Genomic DNA, 16,122 nt, shown 5'->3' with positions numbered 1-16,122 from the left:
TTTCCACATCACTCAGTCCCCTTGAAGGTATATTTTTAGAATGACTTTGTTCACAGACGTTATTGTCTGTGGTGCTGGCATTTAATTATGAAAAGAATAATTAACATGATGCCTACATAAAGCTGCACTTGTGTCTGAGATCAACATGTGGCTCTGTGCTGATAAGTCCTCTGAACTGACAGGACAGAGCTTCACAAGCAGTTGCATGACAGCGCGTGAGTGTGCCTTTCTCTCCAAAGGCTGATTGGCCCATCACATGTGAAAGTATAATGCTGGGAATGCATCCATCATAGCCAAAGCCTTACTCGGGGCCAAGATGGAGCTGCATTTCAGCTTAATAACACCCAGCAGCTGGCAGAGTTGTCTGTCCTTCCCCCTGCAGCCGCCTTCTCTTTGCATCAGGAGCAAACATCCGCCAATACACTCCACAGACAGGATGGCATTTTAATGAGGCCCACATTTAAGGCAATCCTCCCTTTTTTTTTTTTCCTCCTCTTCCTGTTTTGCCACCAAGGAGAGACTGAAGAGTGGCCTGCATATCTCCACAGTCAAATACCCTGTGCATGTGTGTTGCAGTAACAATAACTCTTTCCGCCCACACACTCTCACTCTGACTCCCCCCCTTCGCCTTATTGCAACCACAACCACCACCTCTCCCTGCTCCAGAGCCTTCAGTAGCTCACGTGCCGCAGCACACTCCGATGAGTCCCACGCTTCAGAGGAAAAATTCTCCACAGTCAAGTCCAGAGGGGCAGCAGAGTGTGGGGGTGTCATCCGGCTTCCAGGGGAACGGAAGCTGTTACTCCTTATCAATCTGATGGAGCAGACTTAATTTATACAGATGTTTGAGTAAAGCAAGAGGGGAAGTGATGCTGCTGGAATGTCATGATGTTTCAAAGCAACGAAACTTAATATGACAATCCTAACATGAATTTATTTGTCTTTTATCAATCAGATGAAAGATCTAGAGTGAAAAAAGAATCACTTAGCTGTTGTTTTTTTCTTGATTACTGAAAACATAAATATGTGCTGGGTGTGTGTGTGACAGTTTTCTTAACCTGAATATGTTGGCTTTATGTGTTTATTGTCATTGCACTGCTGCCATCTTAGCCAGATCCCCTTTAAAAGAAATCTAAATGAGACTTTAAAGACGAAAAGAAAAAAAACACATACACCTTGATTTCATTAGACAGCGCTGGCAAAATGTGATGTGTATGAAATTCATGAATAAATTATGTATGAAAAATAGTGTTCCACATAAAAATAGCACAAAACAAAAGCATTTTCTAGATATCAGATCTGTCATTTATATATATTTATTTATCTGTTGGACTTTTTCAGCAGACATAAGTTTATATTATGTTGAAAGAAGGGAATCAACTCAATTTTCCTTTTCCAGCAGGAATCCCCACTTAACTCTTATCGTTATTCTTTGTCTTTTGCGGTTTCTCAGAGGAGACGGGGGAGAGATCAAGTAGCCCACACACTGTGCAGTGTGTGCGGAGGGGTGATGCCTCGAGAGCGCATCACAGGACGACAAAACCCCACTGCAAGACGCAGTGCCAGAATAGAGCAGCTCTGGCACGAGAGCTGGTTTCCCGTAGTTTTTAGGAAAAAGGGGGAGATCTTCCCCTGCAAAACCCCAAACATACTTCCTATCATGCCGGACGCCTCCTGATCATCTTTGCTGGCTGAGACAATGTAGTGGAGAGAAAACGGGGATCTCCACCGGTGGAGAGATCTGGGCATGCATGGACACGGTTATGGGTGATTAATGCGATCTTGCTGCTGCGAAACAACACTGGATATGCACACAAAAAGTGGAGATAAGTGAGTTTCGGGGCCCACATAATGGACACTGCGGAGGTAATTCTCTCTGTGTTGGTGGTTGTCATTATTATAGTGTCGTTGCTGTCCAACGTCCTGGTGCTGATCTGCTTTTTGTACAACCCGGAGATCCGCAAGCAGGTCCCAGGTCTGTTCAACCTCAACCTCACCTTCTGCAACTTGTTGCTGACCGTGTCCAACATGCCGCTCACTTTGGTGGGACTTGTCAGCAAGGCTCAGCCGGGAGGAGACGGCTTCTGTCAGATCGTGGGCTTCCTGGAGACCTTCCTGTCCACCAACTCGATGCTGAGCATGGCAGCTCTGAGCATCGACAGGTGGATCGCGGTGGTGTTCCCCCTGAGGTACCACTCCAAAATGCGCCATAAAGACGCGGCTTTCGTGCTCGGGTACACGTGGGCGCACTCCATGTCCTTCTCCACGGTGGCCACCTGCCTCTCGTGGGTGGGATACCACCGGCTTTACGCGTCCTGCACCCTGTCCAACCCGAGGGCGAGCAGTCGGACCCAGTTTGTTATCTTCACCGTGTTTTTCCACTCCTTCACCTTTCTGCTGTCTTTTATAGTGCTGTGTGTCACATACCTCAAAGTGCTTAAAGTGGCAAGGTTTCACTGTAAGAGGATCGACGTTATTACAATGCAAACTTTGGTGCTGCTGGTGGATATACACCCCAGGTGAGCTCCACTAACTTATTATTCCTGTTTGTATCACTCCTTCATCAGGCACCTACTGCTCTATAGCAACCTGCAATGTACATTCACCTTTAGAAAGAAAATAGGGACACTTCAAGATAGATGAAAGCATTTAGCAAAAAAGACCAAAATTGACACATCAACCCTCTGATCAAAACTCCCTGGGAGCAGTTAGTGTAGTCGGAGCCATCATTCCTTTTCATATTGATGTTAAAGCCTGAAATTGCACTGTTCTCTGTCTGGAGTCAGGACAAAACAGTACAGTTAATGATGCTCTGCCATCTTTGCACTGACATTTGAATTGCAACCTCAGTATTCAGAGGGGATGCAAAAACGGATTCTATTGAAATGTCATCCAGAGTGATTGCTTTACTCTGCCTCCATATGGTACAGCTAAGAACCAATATAGTCTGTGTGTGTGTCTGTGAGAGAGAGAGAGAGATCAGTCAGTGTCAGCTACATACAATAGATCACAGCTGCTGTCTATAAGGTGCACGGTGGTGTACTAACTCCTGCCTGTCTTTGCCCACACGCACACGGTGACCTCCATTTCATAAAATATTACTTGAAGCAGTGTGACATCATGGCATCACAGTCGTGATGCATTCAGGCTCACACACAAAGTCACACATGCACACACGAAAAGTGTTGAAATCGTTATTTTTGAAGTGGGGATTCTCACTTTTTGTTACACCGTCGGTCTTTTGGATGAATCAGTTATTTTACCTCTGCTCAGCCTCTGCTTGCTCCTCTTTAATTTAACCCCATAGACAATAGCAATAAAGAGGCATGCATCCGCTCCTTGCTGTCTTTTTTCTGAGATGTCCATGAAACACTTTGGAGTGTTTCCCACTGATTGTAATCAGTTTGAACTCGCTGTGTTTCTAGTGTTCGCCAGCGTTGCCTGGAGGAGCAGAAGAGGCGACGACAGAGAGCGACAAGGAAGATCAGCACCTTCATCGGCACCTTCATGCTCTGCTTCGCTCCCTATGTGATCACAAGGTGAGAGTTGGAGTGAGAGACCCATGCAGGCTGGGAGAGGGAAACCACGCTGGCACACTGCGGCGAACACAGCCCTTTTGTTTTGCTGGTGTCCCCCCAAACCTCCCTCCTCTGCTGTCAACCCCACTCCTTCCCCTCCCCTCTGCCTCCTCTCTGCTTCCTCTCCACACCGGCCGGAGTTGGAAGATGAGATTGGCTGACCTTGTGATAAGTAATATGCCTCTGCTCTGCTGCTGCTGCTGCTGCATTAGCACTTTTCTCCTCAAGTTCGTTGGGTGCATCGGTTAGTCAGGTAGAATCCGCTCGCATCAATCACCAGACAAACAGACGATGTCATGTGAGACCGAGTGAGTGAGACACACAAGTGATGTCCGTGTGAACATGTGAGGAGGAAGTTTTATTTGTATTCGTCAAAATCGTAAAAAAGGACATGATGATATCAATAGTGTGCAGCGATAGGAAAGAAACCCAAGAAAAACCCAAGAATGATGTGATTTTATTTCTAATATAAACTGTGTTCAAGATATCCAAGATACATGTAGAATACATAAACACACACACACACACACGCACTCACAAATCAAATTAGATGGTAATTGGACTGTACTTCCTAGTCTTTCTGACCACTCAAAGTTCTTTAGCACTGCATTCACACACCACGCTATCTGGAGGTTGACAACCGTGTCATCGGGAAGGAACATTCACGCACACTCACAAACTGAAGCAATGCTTGAGACACAATTTGTGGCTTGAAAAGGAAAAAAGAAGTCATAAAATCAACAGACTTAAAAAGAAAACAGACAAAAAATATTTGGTTAATAAAAGCCAAATAAAATGTCAGAAAAAAAATCCAATTATGAAGATTATTTAAAGGAAATAAAAGGCAGTTCAAAGGAAATAAAACTCACATTCAAATCAGGAAAGGTATGTTAAAGAAAGGATTTAATAAAGGAGATCACTGACTCAGTCGACCTGATTTCCTTGGGCAGATCGTTCCACAGCCTCAAGGTCCTGTCTGCAAATGCTCTGTCGCCTTGTATTGTGGGAAAAGAGTATCCATCAGCAACTTTCTGGTTTGACTATATTTCATTTTGTCACTTCCTCAGTTTGAATACACTATACACTAAAACCTCCTTTTGTTTTGTAATTTCAGTGAATTGACCCTTTAAGATACAATTTGAAATGAGAAAAAGGTTCCCTACATTTATATCTTAAAATGGTGATTCTTCTTGGAGAGATGAAGATGAAGATTAGATAGAAACGATCCAGAATATTTTGCTGTTGGAATTTGATGCTGTAAATATCATTAATCCAATGACATCTTTATTGAAGATATTACATTTGAAGAAGTTGGGCTCGAAGCTTGAAATGTAACCAGGTTGTCATCAATAAGGCTCCAGAGGTCCTGACGTGGATTTTCTTCATCCACTCGGACAGCAAGCCCTGAATTTGTGGTGCTATCAGTAAACTGTCAGTAATGAATGATTATAGCAGCAGTGTACATGCTCTTATTCTGCAAATGGCAGTTTACTAATTACAATCTGAATATATTACGCTAAAAGCTCCTCCACAGCATCGCTGGTGCTCATTTGCTGTCAGGGTCATCGTGTGTACAGTAAAAGTACCGCTGTGCCGTGTGGCAGCCGACTTAACCGTCTGATCATTCCGGTGCTGTTGAGTGTGTGGGCAATTGCCAGTGATGGCTACTGGCCCATGTAAGGCCAGTGTTAATGTGCTGACAGAGCTTGATTGTGGACAGAGTAATCATAAAGAGTGCAGGAGTAGAGGATCAGCAATCTTTTTATACCTTTTATGGCACCGTGTATGGTAAAACATTTTCACACTTGACAAAAACTAGTGTGAAGGCACCAGTTTTGTGTCTTTATGAGATCACCAACGTTGAGATGCAGACAACAGGCAAGCTTATTAGGAGCCCCTTTAAATCAAATATACCGTATTACGGAAGAGTATTGTATATCTATGGACTGCTGGAAGAACTCTCTGTCATCTGTCCTTTACAATTCTCTGTCTAATACTGTATTAAATAATGATCAGAGTTAATTGGCTTGTTTCCATATACTCATTACTGCTTAGACAGTCCCATTTTATTCTTCCTACGGTTCTGCATTTGCCTTTTTCTGACATGAAATGCTGGTGGCTGCAAATGAGAAGTGAGATGAAAAGTAGCCTCACGCTGTTAAGGAATGTCCTTCCGTAGTAGACAGCTGCCTACATTTTATGTTGTGGCTGGATTGCAGCCAATAACTGAGAACACCAATGCAACAAAGTCTTGCAAAATGTATTTCTATTTCTGCATAATAAGCTCAGGGCATGGATATCTTTTCCACTTTGTTGAGTTGCTTTTCCTCCACCCTCTCTCTCTCTCTCTCTCTCTCTCTCACCGCCCTCTCTTTATGCTTGCCTGCAGGATCGTGGAGTTATTTCCAGCGGTGCCTATCAACCCCCACTGGGGAATTGTCTCCAAGTGCTTAACTTACAGCAAGGCAGCCTGCGACCCCTTTGTGTACTCCCTGCTCCGACACCAGTACAAGAAGACGTGCACTGACATCATCAACAGGCTGCTGAAGCGTAGCTCCTTGAACGCGTCCGGGCGTCAGCACGAGAACCAAGGCAACAGCTTACCGACGGCAGAGTGACAGGGAGCAAATAGATGAGGGCTGACCTGGCAAGTGTCGGGGAACTATGAAGCTGATTTATCGTCGATGAAGAAGAGAACAAATATTGGTTGTTCCTGTCCACGTCTGCTTGAATTTGGTCTGACATGCCAAACAAAAAAAAGAAAAAAAAAGAGAAGTCACGACAGACAAGGGCAAATCCCAGCACAGGAATACCACTGTGCTGGCATACTGAGTGCCCAGAACAACAGATCAGTGCAGTGAACTTGTTTTGAGGACAATAAGCAACGGCAGACTTCACATCCACCTGGAGAGACAGATGTGCTCATCCAAGAAGAACGGCCAGTTCATAGCCTCATTATTTTACTAGTGTGGCTTTCAGTCTGATATAAGATATATTTGACATTTACTGTAGTATTTAGGCTATTCACATTCTCTTTTAACAAAAAGGATAGGGAATGGCTGTAAGTCTGTTTTAGTCTGTGCAAAGTGTTTGCAAGTGACAAGTTGATGCGTTCATACTGTATGTAGCACTGAAAACTAGTCTAACCAAAACTTGACACAAAACCATGTCCCCAAATTGTATAATGGATGACAACACACACACACACACACACACACACACACACACACAGCAGACGGTGCCACCGCACAGTTCGGCTCAGGTTATTTCAAACTTGACGGGGAAAAACACACTTCCAACAAACACATTTTAGGGTACTTTTATTTTTGTAGTACATTGCCTTGTAGGGTAAGGGCCAATGAAGGAAAAAAAAAGCAAGATTATGTGTTTGTTTTTGTGTGTGTGTTTCATGTGCTTAAACACATTGCCATCTTTTGTGCTCTCAGCACCCATTTTGAAGGTCTTACTGACCCAAGCAGAGTTTTAATGGTAAAGTGGGCCTTCAAACCGGCCGCCTTTGCTGTCATGACTGACATGTGCCCCTCAGGTTGTTTAGTCAAGTGGAGCATGATTGACTGTACTTACCCGGGCTTGTACTCACAGAGAGGAGTGACCCGTAGGGACTGCTTCATGCTTTCTCACACATTTGGGCAAGATGGACAGGGAAGGTAAATGTATACGATGGCTTTCTTTTCCTTCACGCTAACATGTAGACTAATGAAATCAAGTGATATTTAATAGCAGTGACAGCAGCTTAAGCATGGATGCAAACAGATCTTAGAACAAAGCAGCTCTGGAAGCAGAAATGATCTTTTTTACTTAAGTCAATTGTAAAGCTAAAGAATTAGTCTCTGCTATCTAACGCACACTAAATGTGAAAAAGGAGAAAAAGATTTTTCTGACAGCACCTCGAAGGCACCGATATTTGCTTGGGTAATCATGCCAAAAATAATTGAACATGCTAAATCTGTTTTTAACGCCAGTCACACTCATAATCAAGACAAATCCCCAAAAGCAGGACAAGATTTTAAATCTATGATCCAAGCAGTTATGCATTTTATGGGCTAGTATGCCTACTATGACTGTGAACGGTCAGTTAAGCTAACTAGCTAATGTAGACGTCCTCAGTATGGCAAGATTGCAATATTTAACGTACTTGTACGAGGACAGGATTAGATAATATTGACCATCTGCACTGATCCAATAGTTTCAAGAGTTGACACAGTAAGACAAACTAAACAGAGTAATAGATTGTGTTAAAAGTCATTGTTGAATTGGAACGATGATTACAGACTAAAACTCTCATAAGTTTATGATTTAAAAACTACTTAAACAACGGCATCGGTTAGAATGAATGAATGAATTAGTTAGAACAGACAGTAGTTTGTTGGCTTTATCTCTATTTGAATGATTTTGTTTTCAGAGCAGCTTTGCTTCCCAGGAATATCTCTAAAACTAAATCTCCATCTGCATAGATATAAGAAAAACAAAATTACACTCACGGTGTTTGTAAGAAAGATGCTCGGCAAGTAATGGCGATGGATGGCTACAAAAGGATGGCAATACCACCTTTACGTTCTCACACTGACTAGATACATGTTCTGTATATTTATTTAGTCTAAGTGCTTGTGCAGTACAGTAGTTTCCAGGCATTTCTTGAAGACATGCCTAAGCCCAAGAGCCTTCCTGACTGACAAAGTGTTAATCCAACCTACTACCTGTTGTACCTATTATCTTAATTTCTTTCTGTATCAGAAGACAGGCAGCTCTGTATCAGAGGGCTTTTGACTGGGCTCCACTTGTTATATAGTTGACACACTGTAGATAGAGGTGCTCTAACGCCTTAGCTCAGAAACGAGAGAAGAAAAACATAACAAATATTGTAAAGGTTTGCTTTATGGGGTTCTGTTTTTCAGTTTATACTGTTCAATTAGGATTTTTGATGGATTTAGATACACAATGCATTTGGACTGTGTATGCAAGGGGCCAACAGTGAGATACTGTGTGTATCTACGGTTAGTGCCAAAATTAGTAATGATACCCAGTGAGCCAAATATTAGTAGCTGCAGTTCATTTTCCAAAAATATCACAGAAGGTAGATACAAAAACTGTTTAAGGATTTATGATAATACAGAGAAGAAATTGTTGTCTTGGATACATGATGCATTGCGTAGTACTGTATGACGCTCCAAGACAACTGATGCCTTAAATTCTGTGATATATGATGGCTTAGAGATTTTCCATTCGCGATCACATCACATATGGATATTTTGAACAACATAGACAGAACATCAATCAATCAATCATTGCCTTATTCACTTCTGTTCATAACACATAATCATCTAGAACATGCCTCCGTATTTCTGTACCCTGATTTTGCTTTCAGTCGTAATTTCTTGCTGATGTTTTGCACTGCACTGAGTGGTTATTTTTCTCATAAATGATGACAATGGTTATTGGTGAAAAACAACTTAAACATGAAACAATATGTGTTGACAGATTTAGATAAATGACAATGTGAAAAGTATTTTTGTGTCTTTTTGATATACGTACATGTAATTTATGGACACTGTACTTGTTTGAGTGTTACAGAATGTGCTGCTTCAAATGCAAATTAAGTTTAAAGTGTTGTTGATAGTTGACAGTGAGTTGAGTGTAACATACCTCATTTTGTTATGGTGACTGACTTGACTGCCTGAAGTGTTTTTTGTTATGTACCTCCTAATTTATTAAAGCTTTGGCTTGACGCTGCTGCTGCTAAGACGGCTAAGATGACAAACAGTTGATGATGGTGGTGATGTGATGAAAGGTGATGGCGGTGATGATGATGATGATGATGATGATGATGATGATGATGATGATGACTGCTGTTTCCATCTGTTCATGATGAGATAATTTGGTTCTGAGTGTGATTGTAACTGTGATGTTGGTGAAAATGAGGATGATGACTGTTAGATTTTGACTATGATGATTAAAGTAAACCGTAGACTTTACCTAAGTGGTCTGGTGCTGCAGCTCTCACACTCTCAGTATTCAAAGCTGTGTTAAGCATTTTTTTTTTCAGTTTCGACAAATAGGAGGCACAGAAACTCCAAAACAGCTCCTGTAACAAGCCTTTGTTCTCCTGACATTTATTCAAACAGAAAGCTGAAACTTGTTCCAGACGTTTTGTGTCCCTCTTCACAGGTCGTTCTCAGGTCCTAGTGACAAAGTCTTAGTTCCTAGTACGGGAGACGTGATCTCGAACCCGGGTCGGGCCGAGTGGCAAGATAACACCTCTGATCACATAGTACATCATGATCACTGTAGGAGAAACTTTTGTTTTTTGAGGAGAGATGGATAGTGTGAACTGTGGAGTGCGGGGACAATGAGGATTCAAAATAACTTCAACGATTAACAGTCCACACTAAGCTGGTTACATTTTTCTGTGTGACCTCCAGAGCTTATACATCTTAAAACACAGGCTCAGTGTTTCTCTTGCAAAGACAAAACTGAGCTTTTGCTATCTCAAACCCTCTTTTTTTGACAAAAGAAGCAGAAAAATGTGGAAATCAAAACAACTATATTGTCATTTTAGCTGTATTAAAGCGTAGTTTAAGAGATGATGGACAGCAGCAGGGGACACAATGTTTGTAGCTGTTCAGTCACAGTGGTACCAAAGTTAAGGGTAAAGGCCTAAAGAAAAGAGAATTTTACAATGAACGCTGGTGTTTTTCTCAAAATAAACTGTACAGGTTGTATTCATTGTAATGAATTAATAAGTCACCCAAAAACAAACATCCAATTAGGTTTTTAATAGTTTTTTTGACACAGAGTTATAAGCTCTATCAGGCTGACACAGAAAACACCAGTTAGTGGAATTAATTTGTTCCTGATTTAAGTCTGTGTCGGAGATTTGGTGATAACAAAATGAAAATAGATCAAATAACACTGTAAAACAAAATGTACCATTCACTATTCAGATAAAGGTGTTGTTGAACCTGATCAGCTTCATCGCAACCATGGGCGAGTGATAAATCAGACATAATCACGTCTTTAACCCTCCATGGATTTAAGGTACAACAAATCAGTGTGGAGCAGGACGAGATAAACGCCTGGGTTGACTAGACTGATGAGACTTTCAGCTTTTGTATCCGCAGCACTTCTGACTGTTTCCACCTGCAATCAGTCTGAGCCAGAGGGAAGCGATTTTTGTGTTCACACCACAGCGCAGGTGGTAATGGAACAGCATCAGCAGCTGACTGAGATGGCCTCGTCTGTAAATGACTGAGATTCTGCACACTGATTCACACCCCAGGAGCCAGCGATTATCTTCAGGTGGGCGGCACTGACCGTAACACACAGCTTAATCATGGATGGCCTCAACCCACTCCGTCAACTAACAACCCCCGAGTGTGAAATAAACCACAATTCAAAGTGAAAAGTGGACACCCCGTTCTGTAAAACAAAGCTATGTTTGTTGTTTTTCTCTTCATAAATCTTTTCCTTGGGAGCCGGAATCAAAAGAGGTTGGAGCTTCAGCCCATGATAGATATCTGAAATCTGTACAAGGCTGTACTCATGCTTTCATGCTCAGGCTTTTAGTACAGTGGTGCAGTGAAGAGTTATTTCCTTCTTAAATGTGTGAATGTAAAATGTATTCAGTCATTGGTAAAAAAAAAAAAAAGAGTTGAATAACATTTCTTTTGACGGTTACTTGGAAAAACTCAAAAAAAACAAAAATAGAGTGTATAAAAAGATGAAGAAAGAATGTGTTTGTTGGATCACAAACCACAAAAATATCAAAATCCACAAAAGACTTAATAAAGACAATGAATGCTGCATTGTTTTTCATCCAAACTCCAGAGACCTCAAACAACCTCACCTTGGCGCTCGTCTCCACATCTGAATGACATGTAGTTGAATTGGTGAAAATCTGCTTTGTGTACCAGGAATGAACAAAAAGCATGTGGTGTTCGTTATTCCACTTGTACTCTTGTTTCTCTGCCATATGTCACCATGAGCTCTGCGTTTAACTCTGTGTACTAGGAAATGTGTGACGCACATTGTCACTGTTACGACATGAGGCTGCTGCCCCTCGGTATCATTACTTCACTTCCACCAAGCAGATTGATACATTTGGTTTTGTTTGCTTTCGGCCCAAACATCTAAATAAGCAATATATTTTAATGAAACTTAGAGGGAAGTCGTGCTGGTTAGTTTTTGGTGCAGATCAGGGTCCTCTTGCACACACAGCCGACCCACATTGGTGTCAGATATTCTGTTAAGACAGGACTCTCAGGACTGTGTGGGAGAGTACAGGCTGTGCTTGATTGACAGCTCCCTCCCTCTGGTTTGCACCTTTATTATTCTTTTGGGTTGTTTCCAATTCATTTTTATTGTAATTACGAGCATTCACGTCAATTTCAAAGTCATAATTACACCTGGGGAGCTTTCATATATTCAACTTGGAGCTTACTGGTACAGAGGTGCCAGAAAACAAAACAAATATGGACAGCTCACAACCACCAAAGATCGTCATCCAGTGTAATTAAAACCAAATTTAACGGGCATGGCGTTATATTATCAATAAGTATTTCAACCTCATACGACCATCAATTCATCCTCCATGACACTTAATATTTTATCGTAGACTGAGCCGTAAACTGAGATTTACACTTACATTCTTCACTCGTCATGATTTTGCATCATAACTGAAAGGTGCAGCCACACAGTGGAATGTTTCATATCTGGGACTGCTGGTGGAAAGTTTTCTTAGACACACCAGAGAGTAAAATGCTGGACTGAATAGAAATAGCGAGTGATTTCGGACAAAGCCAGGCAGCTAAATATTATCTACAAAACCTCCCATGTAGCAGCACTATCTCATGTTTCTGAGTCCAGAGCTCCCGCATGGACCAGCTGTGTGTGGTGACTCCCACCGCTCTGCTTCTGCTTTGCAGGCTGCTGGTGGGTGGAACTGGTTTGTTTGTTACCTAAACCTGTAACATCTGTGCTGTGCTACAGCTAAACAGGACTGTCTTAAGTTGATTTCAAGATTTTTAGGGTTTGCACCTTGGTTGACTTTTATTTGGAAATGTGATAATATTTTACCCGTTAAAGGCAGGGTATGTAATTTATTTTTGAAGTAGTTGTTGCTATATCTTTTGAGATTCTCATAACAGCCGGACAATGATCAATAAATCAATTGGTTTGACAAAAAAAAAGGAACAAATCAGGTGTCTTTGCCTGTCTTTCTGCGTGCACTCATTATGCTTGACTAGAGTCTTGCACTAGGCTAGGCAGACTTATGCTGCGTTCACATGGATTCAGGCAGACTGTAGACAGCAAACCAAATATCATTTAAGAGGACGAGAGCAGGATATTTGAATGTTTTGCCATCTTCCATGACAGAATTTACAGCTGAAAGTTACTACCAGCTCCCTCACACTAGGAGAAAACATGCAATAATGCAAGATATACTGTATAATGCTATATGATAATTATATGCATACAATTATTCTATGTAATATGTTTTACACCAGTTTTCGTAAATAATACGTCATCACCATAGCACCATATCATCATGCATGTTTCGTTTGCTTTCCCGCTATTCTTTCAGACTGTTGGTTTGTTTTTCCACAGGCTACATGAAACTGGCATCTCCTTGAGGTTTAACTGGAAACAATTTTGAAACCTTTAACCCTGTATAATGTGTCTAAACATAGCGAATTAATCAGAAATTACAGACTTTTCAGCCGCCGTCCCTCTCTTTACTGATCTGGTTGTCGTCTTTGATGTCCATTGAGCAGCAGTGAGTCTAATCTGTCTCAGGCTCCGGAGCAGCAGAGGCGAGGGAGGTTAAGAGCTGGTTTACCAACGCTGCATGGCGACTCACTCCTGTGATATCCAGACCGGTACTCTAGCACTTCAAAGGCTGGACCGACTTCTGAAGAAACATTGCCCTTTCAACTGCTGGCAAGGTCAGCTGGTGCCTGTGTCTTCCCACACATCTGAACGGTATCACAGCTGCAGGTCACAGCGGCTTCACTGCACAACCTGCACACTTTACAACCTCCTCCACCCATCCCACCATCCATTATCACCATAACTCACAGGGATTGTCTGAAGTCCATATGGAAGATGTTTGGACCTCAGTTTGTCTTACATGCTCTTCTTTTCGATGAACATCACCGGTGTTTAACGATCAAATCTGCCCCTCCATTTTTTTCCCTAAAACTGTAAGTTACTGGGGAATCACATGAATGTAAGTGAAGCTAAATCTAGTATATTTATATGAATTTTATAACCTACTGTATCAGACATTTTCTGATTTCTCAAACCTCTCATATACACTATAACAAGCAAAACTGCTTACTACATCTCTTCACCACGCTACAAGAAAATGACACGTCACCAGTAATATTAAACCATCTGTGGAAATTGCTTATAATCTACAGGAAATAACTTTTATCTTTTCAGCTTTCTAAACCAGACAAAACAGGCTTTATATTTGTTATGTGTGCTCAATTCTCCCTGCCTCTTCAAAGTAAAGAAGCAAAGTGGTTGTTACACTTTTTGGATGGATAAGAAACTCATGTATTAGCAACATAAGCTATTGTTGTTTTTAGCCATGCTGGCAGCACTGATGTCAGTCCACTTGGATCCAGAATGACATATTTCAACATCTATTGGATGGATTGCCGTGACATTTTGGAAGGACATTCATGCTTCCCAGATAATGAGTCCTGATGAGGTTGGTGATCCTTTTACTTCCACTCTAGCTCCACCGCAAGGTTGACATCTGTGGTTTTGCATTAAATGTTTAAACAGCTATTGAATACACTACGGCACACTATGCATGGCACGCTCCCCACACCTGATGTTTCATATAGCACCATTATTTAGTCTGTGCATGTTTATAATAGTGAGTTTATTCCAGAATCTGACTCCTCTTGATCATGACATTTCAGTTCCACAGTCGATGTAATAGCTTTCATAAAAGGTTTTGACTTTAGAGGTCGATTAAGATGCACCATGATGAGGTGGTTGTAGCTTTCCAGAATATCAATAGCTAATTGTAAAGCTAGTTGTAAGTTAAGTTTAGCCTGACCTCATTACTTTACTTTCAATTTTTTACATATTCGTACATATAAATACAAAACTGAAACACATGAAAACACTACAGCACTATCTACTTCTACATTTTGCTGATTGCAAAGCCAATACACAAATATAAGATGCTTGCCTTCCCTTTAATGCATCACAAAGAAGACTAAACAATCCCTGCATCGTCCTCTCAGCTGAAACGTATCATGAGAGTAACCTTAATAGCAAAAAAATAAAGAGTTCTGGAGCTAAAGTCAGTTGTTTGTATTTAATGTATTAAAACCCGTAAAATCCGATGTAACCCATATGTATCCTATATGTCACACCCCCGTCTGTATGACTTACATATACATTTCCTCCGTTTCACATGCAGAGTCACTGACTATGGCATAGAGCTACAGAAAACATGGTAATTTTAACACTCCGTGATGTGTCTTATAACGTCGGTGCTCTGAGATGATGACAGGTGTGTGAGTCTCTGTTCAATAACCTTTGGAGGAGGAGATAAGAGGCTGAGGTCTTCCTCTAATTGCATGTTGGCCAGACAGGAGGAAGGCTGGTGCTGTTGTCAGAATAAGCCAGTGATCTGTAAAAGGCCCGGCAGAGCCCTGATAATTAGAGCCTTTCCTCCTCGGCACTCCCAAGATCCAATCTCACTGCTGCAGAAATCAAATGAGACGATGCTTAAAATCAACCACAGTGATGATTAAGTTATGGGATTGAAATGGAGTTTATTTTCCATTAGGGACTTTCAATCAAGCACGAGTGAATGCAAAATCAGAGTTAATTTTCGCATTGATCATACAAATGACCAAATAACAAAATCCTTGTAAACCACTTCCCACTGCGAATGCTTTGACTTTATTCTGCGTGTTGACTCAGCTGATAATTCTTCACTGCCAATGCATTTGAGGGAAAGCGTGTTGACACTGTGCAGGAACGACATATCCAGGGTGTCTTCAGCCAGATATGCTGCAGCATCCTGTGGCTTTGAAAGAGATCAATAGCTAAAAAAGAGAGCAACCCATATAACTCTACTGTATATATTGCTATTCTATCATATCCACCTCTCAAGAAAGCACAGAGATGTTGTAAGCGCTGATATTTTTTGTGTATTATTAGGTTGCTCATTTAATTGCATTTAACTGTTTAACTATTTAACTGAAAGTGTACAAATGTTTTCTTTATAATCAGCACAATGTGACGTAGTTCTTTCCAGGAAACTTCTTGGAAATCATAAGAAAATAAAGTAATCATAAGATAAAGGACTGTCATGAATTAATGAGGAAATGACATACAATGCAGCATTGAAAGTCGCCATACAAATAAAGCTTGAATGATTTCAAGAGTGCTTATCATGAATAAAAATCCACACATTTCCACCTCAGCAATTAAACAATTTCAATTTGTGCAAACATAGTCTTTATTTAATAACTTGCCAAAAGCAAAGTGTATA

General features: G+C 41.2%; 1 protein-coding gene across 1 annotated transcript; it reads left to right on the top strand.

Annotated features, from left to right (window-relative positions):
• Positions 1-1,851: 1,851 nt before the first annotated feature.
• LOC139220297 (G-protein coupled receptor 26-like) lies at positions 1,852-6,196 on the top strand. The gene is made up of 3 exons (XM_070852373.1): positions 1,852-2,519; positions 3,426-3,539; positions 5,968-6,196. The coding sequence occupies exons 1-3, from the start codon at positions 1,852-1,854 to the stop codon at positions 6,194-6,196; spliced, it is 1,011 nt and encodes a 336-aa protein (XP_070708474.1).
• Positions 6,197-16,122: the final 9,926 nt, after the last annotated feature.

The sequence above is a fragment of the Pempheris klunzingeri genome, chromosome 20 (assembly GCF_042242105.1).
Source record: "Pempheris klunzingeri isolate RE-2024b chromosome 20, fPemKlu1.hap1, whole genome shotgun sequence".
Lineage (NCBI taxonomy): Eukaryota > Metazoa > Chordata > Actinopteri > Acropomatiformes > Pempheridae > Pempheris > Pempheris klunzingeri.
This window is presented reverse-complemented; position numbering and strand designations above follow the sequence as displayed.

What these genes read in the sequence shown, in the direction of transcription:
- LOC139220297 (XM_070852373.1), top strand. Translation starts at nt 1,852, where the DNA reads ATGGACACTGCGGAGGTAATTCTCTCTGTGTTGGTGGTTGTCATTATT. An exon ending in CTGGTGGATATACACCCCAG is followed by an intron (nt 2,520 to 3,425) that starts GTGAGCTCCACT and finishes CTGTGTTTCTAG; the next exon opens with TGTTCGCCAGCGTTGCCTGG. An exon ending in GCTCCCTATGTGATCACAAG is followed by an intron (nt 3,540 to 5,967) that starts GTGAGAGTTGGA and finishes GCTTGCCTGCAG; the next exon opens with GATCGTGGAGTTATTTCCAG.